The 15,924-nt window shown below is 53.0% G+C and overlaps 1 protein-coding gene across 2 annotated transcripts; it reads left to right on the top strand.

Moving 5' to 3' along the window:
* The first annotated feature begins 250 nt into the window (after positions 1-250).
* Positions 251-12,932, top strand: ZNF8 (zinc finger protein 8). Of its 2 annotated transcripts, XM_070386917.1 has the most exons (5): positions 300-429; positions 755-869; positions 5,622-5,748; positions 6,041-6,136; positions 10,339-12,932. In XM_070386917.1, the coding sequence occupies exons 2-5, from the start codon at positions 771-773 to the stop codon at positions 11,691-11,693; spliced, it is 1,677 nt and encodes a 558-aa protein (XP_070243018.1). In that variant the 5' UTR covers positions 300-429; positions 755-770; the 3' UTR covers positions 11,694-12,932. The 2 variants fall into 2 exon arrangements, with proteins under 2 accessions (XP_070243019.1, XP_070243018.1); XM_070386918.1 differs by lacking the exon at positions 755-869 and having other exon boundaries at positions 251-429.
* Positions 12,933-15,924: the final 2,992 nt, after the last annotated feature.

The following is a 15,924-nucleotide window of genomic DNA, read 5'->3' as shown; positions in this document are numbered from 1 at the left end:
ACCCGCAGCACTACAGCAATGGGCAGAGGAACCCCGCCCACTCAGGCCCGCGGCTCTCTGCGGTGAGCGCCTGCGGTGTCTGGAGGCCGGAGGATGGAGGCTCCCATTGGCCTCAGGGCAACAGGGAGGAAGCTCCCATTGGCCCGAAGCCAACGGGCTCCCATTGGTTGAAGGCTCGACGAACGAAAGCTTTCATTGGCCGGGGCTGCGGCGTGCCGCACGGCCTTCTGGGATCTGTAGTTGCGGCGTCCCCAGCGCGGCCGCCATTGTCCAGCGGGCCGTGAGTCTTGAGGTTCTAGTGTCGGGGACGGCTCTCGTGTTCAGGGTCGCCTCGGGCACCAGTCCTCTACCTGTCAGCCTAGGATGGACCCCGAGGAGGAAGCGGCGGCACTGGCGATGGCTATGGGGCCGCCGGTAGAACGGCTCCAGGTACGGCAGAACAATAATAGCAACAATAACAACCATGGCAGCGGGCTTCGGGCCGGGTATTACCCCTTTAGCCCTCACAGCGCACGGTGGGCAGGGTCGGGCCTTATCCCCTGGACAGACGGGGAGACTGAAGCCCAGGTTGGGGTACGCTGACATGCCCAGCTGGTGAGGGGTGGCGTCTGGTTCGAACCCGGGCTTTCCCGTCCCCGAGTGCGCGTGCTCCGCGAGTCCTCCGGCCTTTCCGTTCAGGGAAAGGACTTGGGTTCGTTCCCGAGCATCAGGCTGGCCCCCCGCCGATATCCTGCCCCCCTCCCCCGCCCCGAAGGCCGACCACCGTGAGGATGGGTCTTAGAAACTGTAGTAGAGATGCTTCAACGTGCGGAGTCAACCGACACCCACCCAGAGTCCAGCTCCCCGAAACCCCGGGCACCGCCTCCTGGGTAAGGACACACCGCGTTATTGGGGCGGGAGCGACTATTAGGGTCTGACCCCTGCCGGGCTGTCGGGGACTCAGTTCAGAGCAGTCTCCAAGGGCATCTGGGAAGGCGCCTGTTTGAAAGCTCCGGCCCTTCTAGACAAAGTGGCTGCTGCCCGTGTTCTCCATACCGTGCTGACTCCACGTGGCAGGAACCAAAAGAAATGTATATAATTCCTTAAGTTCCAGACTTTCTGTCCTTCTGTCCTTGCCTACCGGCTTTTGCATTTATTTCAGATTTGGTATGCAAAGTGAGACTGTTGATAATCCTAGGCGTGCACAGTGTTCGGAGACTGTTGCAAATGTGTAGGAGATGCAACCACGTTTTTGTTTGCTTTTGCTGTGGATCCCGGAGAAGGGGCAGGGAGTGAGCAGTGTCAAAGAGTATCAGAGCTGGGCCATAGTTAAAGCAGTAAAAACAGGTTTTCTTTGGGGACAGTTGCAGTAGGGGGGAAGAGACTTCAGTATAGAACTGGGCTCAACTGTGAATACAACAAGCAAATGTGGGTATTTTTTATAGTGGGGGTAGAGGTAATTTTTGGTTGTTGTCTGACTGTGTGACCTCATGGACTGCAGCATGCCAGACTTCCCTGTCCTTCACTATCTCCCAGAGTTTGCTCAAACTCATGTCCATTGAGTTGGCGATGCCATCCAACTGTCTCATCCTCTGTCATCCCCTTCTGCTCCTGCGTTCAATCTTTCACAGCATCAGGGTCTTTTCCAATGAGTTGGCTCTTCGCATCAGGTGGCCAAAGTATTGGGAGCTTCAGTATCAGTTCTTCCAATGAATATTCAGGGTTGGTTTCCTTTAGGATGACTGGTTAGGTCTCCTTGCAGTCCACGGGACTCTCAAGAGTCTTATCCAGCACCGCAATTCGAAAGCATCAGTTCTTTGGCGCTCAGCCTTCTTTATGGTCCAGCTGTACATCCATACATGACATACACGACTGCATGTCTGTTCGCAATGCAGGAGATCCAGGTTCCATCTCTGAGTGGGGAAGATCCCCTGGAGAAGGAAATGGCAACCCGCTCCAGTATTCTTGCCTGATCCAGGCAAGAGGAATTCTCAAGAGAATTCAAGAAAATTCCAGACAGAGGAGCCTGGTGGGCTACAGTCCATGGGGTCACAAAGAATTGGACATGGCTGAGTGACTAATACTTTCACTTAACTATATGGACAAAGTGATGTCTCTGCTTTTTAATATGCTGTCTAGGTTTGTCATAGCTTTCCTTTGAGGGAGCAAGCATCTTTAAAAAATTTCATGGTTGCAGTTACCCTCTGCAGTGATTTTGGAGCCCAAGAAAATGAAGTCTGTCACCATTTCCATTGTTTCCCCATCTGTTTGCCATGAAGCGGTGGGACCAGATGCCATGATCTTAGTTTTCCGAATGTTGAGTTTTAAGTCAGCTTTTTCACTCTCCTCTTTCACCCTCATCAAGAGACTCCTTAGTTCCCCTTTACTTTCTGCCATTAGAGTGGTATCATCTGCATATCTTGCTAAACTGACCTAAAACAGGGTTCTTGCTGAATCAGGCCAAATGATGGGATGTTACTTGGAGGGCTGTGGGGGATGAGGACTTTGAAAAGATATCAAGAGTGATCAGATATGGAGGGTAGGATTCTTGGGACCAATGGGACCCAAGAAACCAATGGGACCAGAATTTCGGTAAAACTGAATGATGCAGAAATGGATGCAGAAGCCCAAAGGTCAAAGCTTATTTGGGAAGAGGTTGCGAGCCAGACTAAAGTTCGGTCAAGGAGAGAATCTGTCAGCAGTGAGAGGCTTGAGAGTGTGTTTGTTATCTGTTGCTGTGCAACAAATGATGAAAACATAGTGGCCTAAAACAACAATCAGTATTACCTCAGTTGCTGATGACAGGAGTCCTGTAATAACTGCTGGTGGTTCTGGCCTGGGTTCATGACAGTCAAGATGTCAGCCTGGACTGCTGTCACCTGAGACTTGACTGGGGCTGGAGGATCCCCCTTCCGGATGGCTCATTCATGAGAGTTGTTAGGAGGCCTCTGTTCCTTCTGATGTGGGACTCTCTCTGGAGCCATCTGGGCGTTCTTACATGGCGCCCAGCTTCCCCAAAGGGAATGATCCAAGAGAGGGCTCGGTGGAAGCCACAGTGTCTTGTGACCTGGGCTCAGAATTCACTCTCTGAATTATCGTATCATTTACATAAGTCAGATCTGCTCAGTATAGGAGGAGGCTACACAGGGGCTGGGGATCACTGGGGTCCATCTTGGAGGCCTGCCACCACAGGAGGCGAGGGTCGGAAGCAGGGGGCTTTGAGGTCCAGTGTGTTAGCATCCTTTGGCTGCCATGACAGATTATTACAAACGTGATGGTTTGAAATATATATTAATATGTTGATTCTTAGGGTTCCAGAGGTCAGGAGTCTGAAATCACTTTCCCTGAACTGAGATCAGGCGTGGGCAGCTGCACCTTTCCTGTCAAGGCTCTCCGCTGGTCTCGCGTTGCCTTTTTCAGCTATTAGAGCCATAGACCTTGCATTTTTTGGCTCATGGGCCTTTGTCCACTTTCATTTTGCTTTAGTGGTCACATTATCTTCTGCCTCCTGTAGTTCAGTCTCCCAATACCTTCCCTTCAGAAGGACATTTGTGATTGAATTTAAGGACCACCTGGATATTCCAGGATAATCTCCCTATTTTTAAAACCCATTAAAGGTTTAAAATGGGTTTAAAACCCATTAAGGGACGCGATTAACACATCCACAGAGTCCCTTTTGCCATTTATGATAATATTCACAGGTTCCAAGAACTAGGACCTGAATATCTTTAGGGGCCATTTTTCAGCTACCCATAGCCAGGCTAAAGGGGGTCATCCTTTATCCAAAGGAAGGAGCTATTTGAATGCTTTAAGCAGGAGTGGCATGGGTTTGAAAAATACATTCAGGCATTGCCGCGTGGGAGTAAGAGACACTGAGAGCTAGCTAACGCCCAGGGTGGAGTCCAGTGACTGGGTGCTGGCCTGCTCAGCTCGGGGAGGATGTATGGAGGGAGCAGGTCTGACAAAACCCATCCCGCTGGGCCCACAGTGCAGAGCAGGAGACCAGGAGGAGGGCTGCAGGGGTCTGCGGTGAAGCAGCGGGGAGGCTCAAAGACAGCGAGGAGCGGGCTTCTGCTGGGATGCCAGGAGGAGACATGCGGGACTCCTGTGATGCCGCTGAGAGGTCTGTGGCCTAGACAGCCCGCAGCGGGCCCAGCACTGTCACTGGCGCCGCGTGCAGAGCAGGTAATGGCGGCCGGAGGCACAGCGACCGTGTTTTCAGGGCTGGAGGACCGTCAGAGTGAGAGGTGAGGGTGCGGGGACAGGAGCAGAGACCTTGGTCCCAACCAAAGGGTTCTGTAAATTTGCTGCATAATTTTTGGTCGAACCACATGCCACCTGTACTGTAATTTCTTAAATATTTAAAAATGTAATTGTGTTTTTCTTAAAGGAAATACCACTTGAAAATTGAAGTCTTTTGTATGTGATTTTGACTTGCATTTCCCTGGTGGCGAATGACCTTGAGCATCTTTTCAGGTGCTTATTAGCTGATTGTTTATTTTCTTTTATATCTTCTTGAAGAAATACCTATTTAGAGTCTTTGCTTATTTATTTGGATTGTCTTCATTATTGAGTCTTTTTTTTTTTTTCATTATTGAGTCTTAAGAGTTCTCTATATCTTCAGAATACAAGTCACTTATGAGAGAGATGATCTGCAGTCATCACATCCCATCATACGAGTATCTTTTCACTTTCCTGTTAATGTCCCTTAGAAACAAAAAAGGTTTTAATTTTTATGAAGTCCAGTTTACTTATTTTTTTTACTTTATTGCTTGTTCTTTTGCTGTTATAGCTAAGAATCCTTTGTCAGATACAGTTATAAAAATTTAGCCATATGTTTTCTTCTAAGAGGTTAATAGTTTTAACTCTTATATTTATGCCTTTGATCCATTTGAGTTAAATTTTATATATGGCGTGAGATAGGAGACTTAACTTTATTCTTTTACATGGAACTACAAGTTTTTCCCTCATAAAATGTGGCCTAATTTTCAGTTTCTCACCAGAGACTGGGCATTCTGACCACGTGAGGCCTGTATTTTGCCACAGTCAATTGGTTCTGAGTCCGAGCTGCCGCTTCAGACAGGGCACATGTTACCATCACTTCCTGTGCCTCCTCTCATAAGTTAAGTACCCTTACAGGCCCTTACATGAACCCACTTCAGTCACTTGTGAGCCTGCCCAGTCTCTGAAGGCCAGTGAATTTCTAACTCCAACTGCACACCCCTCTTTTCGGGGAGGAGGATAAGCCTTGCTTTGACTCTGAGGATTTTTTAGTGTGTCAGTTAGCCGTTGTTGCATAACAGACTATCCCAAAATTTGGGGGCTTAGACACAACAGTCACTGTTTCTTTAGCCCACAAATCTGCAAGTCAGCAGTTTAGACTGGTCTCTGTCAGCACCTGCGCCTGTCCAAGGTTGGTTCTGGGTTGGTTGGCTTTGCTCTTGCCCGGATGCCTTCTTGCATCCTGGCCGACAGCCCACCCCAGGCGGGAGCCCAGCAGGGCCCAGGAAACCTGACTCGCGTTGCTCGGGACGCACTCCCTGGCCACTGGCCTGCTTGTCTTCACCTTTCCCACCCCTCCTCCTAATCCTGAAGACACCGATGGGGACAGTCCGGGTGATGCAGCATGTGTGATGTTTCAGGAACCGGTGACTTTCCGGGACGTGGCTGTGGACTTCACCCAGGAGGAGTGGGGGCAGCTGGGCCCGGCCCAGAGGACCCTGTACCGAGACGTGATGCTGGAGACCTTTGGGCACCTGCTCTCTGTGGGTGAGGCCGCTTCCCCTGCTGCTGACCAGATTCCTGCGCTGACTTACTCTTCATGGGTTATGGGTTGCCGGGCTTCTCGTGTGATGACTTGACCTCGGGCTGGAGATCACGGAGCTTGATTTTGCACTCCTGTGGGACACGTGGGTTATAGACTCTGCCCTTGTGTGTCCGGATGCAGAACCTTATGAGGCACCCCGGCCCCTGAGGGTCAGGAGTCTCAGTCTGGAGCCTGGACTGGTTCTCATCTTCTCCAGAGCAGACCCACACCACCTTTGTCTTTCTCTGTTTCCAGGGCCTGAGCTTCCCAAACCAGACGTCATCTCCCAGCTGGAGCAAGGGGCTGAGCTGTGGGTGGCGGAGAGAGGACTTCCCCAGGGCTGCCGTCCAGGTGAGAGCCCACCGAGTGGGAGCCCTGATAGGAGCAGCTGTGCCCCTTGGAAGGGGTGATGTGTTGGGGTCCCCAGAGGAAAGTCAGCAAAGGGAAGAGGCCAGTCAGGGGGGCCAGAGCCCCGCCTGGACCCCCTCAGTCCCCCGGCAGTGCGCTGTGACAGTTCGTGAGAGGTGTTGGCTACTAGGCAGGCTCATGTAGGCTCTGGGCCAGGGGCTGATTGGGGGCTGGTCTTGCAGGCATCCTCCACCTGGCACAGACCAAGACCCAAGCTCCCAGGAGAAAGCAGGTGTTTGCCCTAAGCCACAGTGAGTCTCTCTTCCCAGTTTGGTTCAGGGCAGTGCCCCCAAATCCAAGTTCCCCGACTCCCCGAGCAAGCCAGAGGCTGGCCTCAAGGGACAAGCTCAAGGGACAGGCCTCAAGGCCTCAAGCTGTCCTTCTGGGACAGCTGCCTCGGCCGCCCTGGAGCCCTTTCTCCACAGGGGCTTGGGCCCCGTCCTTCACCCCCTGCCTGCAGTGCTCCCAGTGCTCTGGGGTCCCCTCACTCATGCCCCCCTTTCTCTGAGCTCAGAGATGCTGGCTCTGCTCGAGCGGCCAGAGTCCAGCACTTCCTCTTTTCCCAGCAGCGTGTGGCGTGTCCGTCCCATGGGATAATTTTTGAGTGTGAACCTGCCCTTCACCTCCATTTCATTCTTGCACGTCCACAGTCTGCACTTGTGCCGTACACGCTTTTGTTCTCGTGGGAGCCATGAGTACCTGACGGCTGGCCCAGCGCCGTCAGCATGGGAGCGGCAGGCCCCTCACGAAGCAGAGCTGGGGGGATCGTGCCGGTGCTGGCTCAGCATTCCCGCGCCGCCAAGGCTGGTGGTCCCAATTCTTCTGGCCTTTCTCCGGGCTGGGTGCGGCTGCAGCAGCTTTGGACGCCACATCCGTGCTCCGTGCGAGGGCTGAGGGAGCTGGGAAGAGTGGCACCAGTCATATTTGTCCCCTTTCTCCAGCTCCAGATGTTGTTGAGGAGGGGGACGCCCCAGCTGCTTGAAGGCTGGGGTGGGGTTAGATTGTCGTCAGTCCCTGGGCCGATGTGTTGGTACCCTGACTACATTTTGAAGGAAGTGGGCTCTGGCCATGGGAAACGTAAGCAGCTAGACCCACAGTCCGCTCCCCTCTGACACCATCCACAGGGAGTCCGTGGTCCCTCCGCACACGGTGTGGCCCCCACCTGGGACGGGACTGCCAAGTACGCTGTCTCCTCTGGGTGTGGAGCCTGTGTATTTTCAGCCCCAGACAGTAGCCTTCCTTTCCCCAGTCTCTGAGGTAACTCTCATCCACCTGGCCAGCTCCCTTCTGGCTGCCCGGTCCCAAGCTTGCCATAAAATTGACCCATCTGAAGTGTACGGTTCTCTGGTTTCGAGCATGTTCACGGATTGTACATCCATCACCACTGTGTAGTTCCAGAACATTGCAGCTCCCCAGAAATCATCCACTAGAGGTACTCTGGTTTGTTTCTACCCGTAGAACACTCTTGATGCCAAATATGTGGGTTTTTTCCACATCAACCACCGATTGTCCAACTCTTGAGGCACTAGATGGGTGTCGCAACAGTTCAGTCCAATTCTGACCCGCCCTGCCTGGAGTTGGTGCAGACCTCACAGCTTAGGAACGCAGTCCTATTAGACTGGCCCCTCTTCAGACATGGGTCACAAGTCGGCCTCCCATCCTTCGGACTGACTGGCTGTAAACCAGGGCTTCCCACGCGCCCCCCTTAGGTTCAGTAGTGTGCTGTAACAGCTCACAGAACTCAGGAAATCACTGCTTACATTTATTGTGTTCTGTAAATGCTAGTGTAAAGGATATAAATGAACAGGCAAGTGTCAGGGGAGAGGGGCTGAAGCATCCCATCTTGAAGCTGTTGAGGGCCCATCAAGAGTCGCCTCTCAGCATGAACTCATGGTTGAGGGGAATTTATTACAATTAACAAAAGACAGTCCTAATCCCTCTCACTAAGGAAATTGCAAGGGTTTTAGGAGCTGTGTGCTGGGGCCCAGGGATGAAGACCACATACATATTTCTCATTAAATGACAGTAGTCGCTCATCACCTCATCCCACCCAGCCCCTGGCAGTCACTAATCCACTTTCTATCAGGGAATTTGCATATTCTGGATATTCCATTTAAATGGAATCTTATAACATGGCCTTTGGTGTCTAGCTTTTATTTTTTCTTGAAATGTAGTTGATGTATAACATCTTATATAAATACAGGTATACAGTGTAGTGATTCACAGTTTTTAAAGGCTCTGCTCCTCTCACAGCTATAAAATATTGGGTGAATACCCTCTGTCGTACAGAATGCCCTTGTAACTTACTTTAGTACGTGATAGTTTGTGTATGTCTGGCTTCTTCCAAGGAGCATCAGGCTTTCAAGGTTCAGTCATGCTGTGCTTTGTCTCCGTAGTTCATTCCTTCCATCACTGAATCACATTCCATTGTGTGGATGGACCACATTTGGTTGGTGGACCACATTGGGTTGTTTCTACTTGGTTCTACTGGATAGCGCTACTGTGAACGTTCCTGTACAAGCTTTTGTGAGGGCTGACTGGTGTTTTAGAAGACCTGCTGGGTGCTGTGCATGGAGCCCAGTCTGGGGTCTGGAGGTGAGGAGAGGCGCCAGCTGCCTGGCCAGCCTGAGCCCCTCCAGTTCCAATCCCCGGCCAGTGCTCCCGCACTGCCTCGGATCTGAGGCAGGTTTGAGAGCCTGCTTCCTGTCAGCTCTGAGCTGCCTGTGGACATTCTGATGTGGTGAGGTGGGCCCTGAGTGCATGAATACAGAGTGTGCTATGGCCAGAATTGCAGCAGGTCAGGAGGTTCAAGCTGGGCGTGGGCAGGCCCGCTGGCCCCGAAGACGTCCACGTCCTAATCCCCTAGCCCAGCTGTTGGATTGCTGGGCCAGCCTGTGACCTCACAGCAGCCCTCTTGTGAGGGGGGCAGGATGAGGACGGGAGATGTCAGAGGGGAATTGCCCGATGCTCCGCTGCTGGCTCTGGAGGTGAGGGGAAGGGCCAAGGCCCGCGGGCGCCTCTGCAGGCTGGAGCCTCCAGGAAACCCCCCCTGCAGCCTCCGGAAGCCGCCCTGCCTTCCCAGGAATAGGTACGTGCAGGGGCTGAGTGTGTGGTCAGTTGGTGGAGTGGTGCATCACTGTGCTGGGAGGAGGGAGCACCTTGCCTGCCTGAGGGGCAGTTCGGCCTCTGGAGGATCCAGGACCAGGGGCGGCTGCTCGCAAGGTGTCCCACAGGTGAGAGGGCACCTCCACATGGGATCTGACCTGTCACACCTGGGTTTGAAACAGCTCCTCGTGCCCCGGAGCCTGCTCCTTCTGTGCTTTGTGTCTGCCTCCCCAGCAGGGCTTTCTGTCCTTCGGAGTCACTGCTTTATCCCCAGCACCTCAGGCCAGACAGTATCTTAGGCTTTGTGGGCAGTGTTCAATCTCTGTGTTTGTTTTCTATCATCACTGTGGCAGATTACCACAAACACAGAGGTTTAAGGCAACGTGTTATTTCTCGGTTCTGTCCGACCCAACTGGTTCATTGCCGCGGCCCCCACAAGGCCAAAGGCAAGGTATCGGTGGGCGGGCAGTGGAGGTGGCCGACTTACTGGGAGGCTCAGAAAGGCTGTACCTCCATGCGGGCAGGCTGTTGGCAGAGTCCAGTTCCACGTGGTCCTTGGACAGAAGTCCCCGTGTCCTTGCAGGCTGACAGCTGGCTCAGCTTCCCTGGCTCAGGCCCCCTGCCCAGCCTGTCCCTTCTACCTCCTCCTCCTGTTTGTAAAGCTTGAGGGGATTGCTCGTCGCCCAGCTAACCCAGCATCATCTCCCAGTGCTAAGGTTTTTAAAGCCAGCTGATGAGTGGACTACGTGTCACCTGCAAAATCGCCTGCCAGCAGACCCTCTGTGACTGACAAGAGAGACCTGACCGCTTCAGAGTCTGCCCGTTAGCGTGGTTAGCTTGGGGGTTGTCTTTGGCCAGCTCCTGATCTAGGCCAGTATCTGGCCCATGGCAGGTGCTCAAAAAGTTTTTGTTGAAAGAATGAGTGAGGGAAGCTTTGTTTGCAGACAGAGCACTGCGGTCAACGTGAGCAGAACTGGGAGGTTGGACACCGACCTAGGGTGTGTCCATCAGCCCCTCACAGCTCTTTGGTTTTCTTTCAGGCCAGGAAGCTGCACTGGAGGGTCAACCACCAGCCCGGGAGCAGGGCCTTCCGGAGGAGAAGGGGCAGGAAGGCTTCCTGGGGGAGGCGCTGTGTCCCACTTCGCCGGGGGAAGACTGGGAACGGGCGGGCTGGGTCAGGGGGCCCGAGCAGGACCAGGGTCATTGGCAACTCAAGGAAGTCCCGGTTCAGGACGGAAGTCTCAGACGTGGGGAGAGCCTCGGTCGGCTCCCAGAGGTCTCCAGGGTGGAGCGTGCGTGTGTGCCGGAATCTCGGGGTCCGAGCTCGGAGCGGAGCCCTGACGCCGCACGTGAGGAGACGGGCTCCCCGGGACCGCAGCCGCGCAGCCGCCACGACCGCGGCGAGGCTTCCACTGTGGCGCGTCCCGTTCCGGAGGCGGAGCTGGCGCGCGGCCAGGCGCCCGACAAGCCCTACAAGTGCGCGGACTGCGGGAAGTCCTTCAACCACAACGCGCACCTCACGGTGCACCGGCGCATCCATACAGGCGAGCGGCCCTACGCGTGCAAGGAATGCGGCAAGGCCTTCAGCCAGAACTCGTCGCTGGTGCAGCACGAGCGCATCCACACGGGCCACAAGCCCTACAAATGCGCCGAATGCGGCAAGTCTTTCTGCCACAGCACGCACCTCACGGTGCACCGGCGCATCCACACGGGCGAGAAGCCCTACGCCTGCCAGGACTGCGGGCGCGCCTTCAACCAGAACTCGTCACTGGGCCGCCACCGGCGCACGCACACCGGCGAGAAGCCGTTCGCCTGCAGCGTGTGCGGCAAGGCCTTCTCGCGGACCACTTGCCTGTTCTTGCACCTGCGGACGCACACGGCTGAGCGGCCCTACGAGTGCAGCCGCTGCGGCAAGGGCTTCAGGCACAGCTCGTCGCTGGCACAGCACCAGCGGAAGCATGCGGGCGACGGGCCCTACGACTGCCGCCAGAGGTTGCTCTTCGCGCCCGCGCCCTCCTGGCCCGAGCCCCTGAGCCCGGGCGAGGGCCCGCCGCGCAGCGACAGGCCCTTCCGGTGCAGCCAGTGCGGCAAGGGTTTCACGCAGAGCTCGCACCTCATCCGCCACCAGATCACGCACACCCGAGAGCAGCCCCGGGGCCGGGGCCGCCGGCGCCCGCAGGTCCGCAGCCGCGGCGCGCACCTCGGGCGGCGCCCGCTCGGACCCCCAGAGGAGAGCCCCGGGGGCGGGACGAAGGCGGGGCCGCCCGCCGGCAGGGCACTGGCGCTGTTTGACCTCCACGAGATCATGCAGGAAAAGAACCCGGTGCGCGTTATTGGGGTGGAAGAGCCCGCCATGAGCACGTCCGTGCTGTTTGACATCAGGGAGTCCACGTAGGGAAGGAACGCGGCGGATGACAGGTACAGAAATGTGGTACGTCCACAAGGTGTATTTCTGGAAGGGGCTGAGGGTAGAAACGCCCTCAGATTTCCTAAGGCGGTGGTGCTTGCAAACACCTGAGATCACTGATTCTCCTGAGTCTCAAACCCAGTACTCGCAAATGAATTCAGAGGTAATGGAACCTACACACGTGTGTAATGTTGAGAAACCCATACATGTCCCCGTTTTGTAAAGGATAATTAAAGCAAAAGAAACGGTCAGTAGGTAACGTCGGCTGAGTTGCTGTCTTTCCCTGTGGTGGCGACCATCGTGCCTGGAGACTTGGGGCGTTGCTTATGGCTTGCCATCTGGTGCATGGGGTGTGGTGTTACCCACAGAAACGAGAGGCCTGTGTGGGTGTGATATCCCAAAGTGGTGACTAAGGCTTGGGAAAGGTTTGCACAAAACAAATGCAGCTGCGTTACTGGAAGGTTTTGTTTAAATTCTAAACATGCAGGAATTAATTTATATGTGGAGTCAACCCAAGTCGCAGTTCATATATTATAGAAAGGAGTTTCAGACATACATCCATGGCCGCTGGGATCCATTTCTGCACTTTAGAGTCATTAGAGCAGGCATGGCAGCCACACTCATGCCCAAATCAAGGGACAAAGGATTCCCCCGTGAAATTCCACAGCTTTCCCTGGGGGTGTCACAGCTCCAGTTAGAAACCATGGCCTTAGATTGGCAATGTTGCCTGTGATGGAGGGACTCACTCAGAGTGGCTTTGTTCCCCCAGGAGATACTTGGTGATGTTTGGACACATTTTGGTTGTCATGACTGGCGGAGGAGGGCGGTGGCATCCTCTGGAAGAAGTCGAGGATGCTGCTGAGCATCCTGCAAAACCCCATCACCAAAGAGCCACCTGGCCGTGAGGTGGAGAACCCTCGCCCAGCGTAAGAGCCGGCTTTCCTGACTCTGGAAATTGGTTAATCAGGGCTGTGTTAACAGCCTTGTACATTTGATTTTAACAAATGCTATCTTGAGCATGTACACATTTTCTTTTAGTAATTCTTTTCCACTGTTTTGCAACATTTGTAGTTGGTGTGAGGGAAGAGAATCCACTTATTTTTCTGAGTAATTTTAGCATTTTATTTTGGACATTCCATGTGCTGATACATTTTCAAAATGGCACCCCTGTTGCCATAGGATTATTTTTACATCAGCACCAGAAATCTTGTCATTTTATCAATTTTTTTAATATCTCTATAAAGCATGGATTTATATATGTATATATATAAAATCATGTTGGCACGTGATGACAAAAACCATTTTTATAGTCATTCTGAGCTATCATTTGCCTTTTTCACTAAGTTGATGTTTACACTGATGTTTGCACTGATAGTGCAAATCCAACACTGGGTAACACTGCCAGAGTCTCAATGAGAATCAGGGAAGTTGCCCTGAGGTCGCTGTTCATATTTTTCCTTCCCTGGCACTGCAGTAAAGGGAGTGGGGTGGGGGGATGGTTTCACTTAAGAATGTCTGTGATGAAGCAGGAAAAATTATTAATTTCATTAAATCTCAAGTAAAACTATATTACCATCTAAGCAGAAATAACTAATTACTATGTCATCAAATATCTAGTGGATATTCCTGGTTTCCTTATAAATTTTGTTTTGTTTTCTGTTTGGTTTGTTCTAATCATGCTCTAAAGAAAAATCACACCGTGCATTTGCTTGACTTAGGTCTCTTTTAATCTATAGGTCTCCCCTCTTTTTCTTTTTTAGTCTTTTATATGTTGGGGGAAACAACAGGATAACCTAAATTTTGTCCCTATCCCAAGCCTGCCCATCAGACCCACTGGACTATGCTGAGGGCCCTTTGTGAATGATGTGACTCTGTTTTGTTCTCTAAGTTTATCTGCCCCATCTCAAGCACAGCTTACCATCTTGCTGGGGTCTCTGCTGACCTTCAGAAGACCTTTCTTTCAGCTGTCAATGTCCAGAAAAGCAAGACGTCTGAGAAAATGGCTTATTTATATATGATGCAGTACATTGTAATATGACCATTTTCATGTCCACAATTGGAAACTTCGCCTGGCTCATCTTCTTGCTGTCTTCCAAATTTACTCCTGAGGAAATCAAAGCCTTCTGATCTTTGTCTATGCTGTTCTTGTTATAAAGAAGAACATTGTGTTCAAAGGTGTGCTCTTTGGTATCTCAGCAGAAAGGATGCAAAAACTAAGGATTTAATCCGCCTGCTTTCTAACCTAGAATGAAAGAGTAAAATGCCCATCCCTTTGGGATACTGTGTTGTGTGCTCCACTTACACAGCACAATTGCCTTTCTTGTTTGTTTGCTGTTCCCACTGTGGTTGCATCCTATCGAAGTTAAATACAAAACATAAACATCAACAATTGGAAGGAAGGAAAATTGGCCATGGCACAGGTCAGCTTGTAGAAATCGTTCCAGAAAAATATCCCCCAGAAGGAATACTGGGTTGTCAGAGCGTCGAGTTGAATGGAAGAAGTATTCTGGAAGGGTACAGCGGCTGTTCTAAGCCCAGTGTCAGAGTGTCCAACCGTCAGAACTCACTGCTGAGATGTGATGGGTGAGTTTCAGGACCTGTCAGAACTTTCCTTTGTCCAGTTCTGTTCTTTGGATGCTTGAGTGTCACACCCAGTAGGGTTTCCACAGTAGCAGAGCCAGGCTTGCAGCTCATCCCCAGAGGTTCCTCAGGATGCCTCGCAGCCTCGGGTTTGTCTCTGCCACCCTGTCACTCTCCGGGCTTGTCTTGTGGACTTCTCCATCAACTCTCACTATCACAGCGCCTCTGTTGTCATGCTTTGGCCTCCACCACCTTCCATTTCATTCTTAGCAGATAACCTATTTACGTGGCTCAGAAGAGGTATGTTTTCAGACAGGCAGTGACTCACACCTCTGTGAGGTGGCGCCATTTTATGTATAAGGAAAATCTGGCCCAGGACACACATAACCTTCCCAGGGTTGCACAGCTAGGAGTTGGAGGCAGCATTTGAAGTCAGCACCCCATTAACAGTGGCTTAAACAGATCAGACTTTGCTTGAAGGCTGTGTCTTCAGTGGCTCTGCGCCATCAGAGGCAGTGACTTCTCTCCCAGCCTGTCCCTCATGGTCACAGGGAGACCACTGCAGCCTCAGCCGATGCACCCACCATCATCAGGACTGGAGGAGGGGAAAAGGCAGCCAGTACTCATCACCTGTGAGGTTTCAAAAAACGACTCTCCCAGAAGCTTTCATCCAATGCCTCCATGTCTTGCTGGCCAAGACTGAATCGCTTAGCTTCTCTAACCTCCGTGGTTGAGACTATACCTGAGAAAAAGCCTCAGAAGAGGTTAATGGTGGGCAGCTGGCAGTGCCCACCGCCTTTCTCCCCAGTCTCTTTCTTGAGGAATCTGCAGCGCTCCCTCTTTGGGTCAGGCACCACCGCCTCTTCAATGCCTGGCTTGTCCCGCTTGCCAACCAGGCCCCCCACAGTCCTCGGTCCCCTGGCATGCTGGAGCACTGTGCTTGCCCAGATCCCTTCTACCTCTCAAGGGGCCTCTTGCCTTCCCCTCCTCAACTCCTGGGGCCCCTGGGCTGCTGTCCCAGAGACGCATCTTGAGCTCTACACACTCCCAAGATGTCCCAGTCAACACCGTGGCTATGTGCTGCTCACTCCCAGGTCCTGGTCTCGGAACTTCAGGCTGGAACAGCAGCTGCATGCTGCTGGAAGCTCCCCCTGGATGCCTGGCAAACTCTGGAAACCGCCTACCCAGAGGAAAATGCCACTTTCCATCCCAAACCTGTGCCTCCTTCCCTGCTCCCTTTCTCGAGGATTGTTGCCACCTGCCATCCCATCCCTCAATCCAAAAGATACCAATAGACATCCTGTTGATTTTACTGCGTAAGCAGCTTGGCTGTCTTCTTTGTTCCATTTCCTTCCCACTGCTGCCACTGACGCAGGATGACCGGGAGAAGCCTGGTCACTAGTGCCCTCCATTTGTGACGGCCCCATCGTTGGTGTGGGGGTGCAGACTTGGAATGCCCCCACCACTAGCGTGCTCTGACTCGGGGAGACCCCGCGGTAACTGGACAGCTCAGAAGCCAGGCCTGCGACTGCCCCGTCCCCTCCGCCACGGCCCGCACAGTGGCAGCTGCAGAAGGGTCGTGTCTCCACAGTTCTTAGAGTGGGCACTGGGCGGGCTGAGGCTCCAGTCACCTCATCTG

The sequence above is a fragment of the Bos mutus genome, chromosome 18, assembly GCF_027580195.1.
Source record: "Bos mutus isolate GX-2022 chromosome 18, NWIPB_WYAK_1.1, whole genome shotgun sequence".
Taxonomy (NCBI): Eukaryota; Metazoa; Chordata; class Mammalia; order Artiodactyla; family Bovidae; genus Bos; species Bos mutus.
This window is presented reverse-complemented; position numbering and strand designations above follow the sequence as displayed.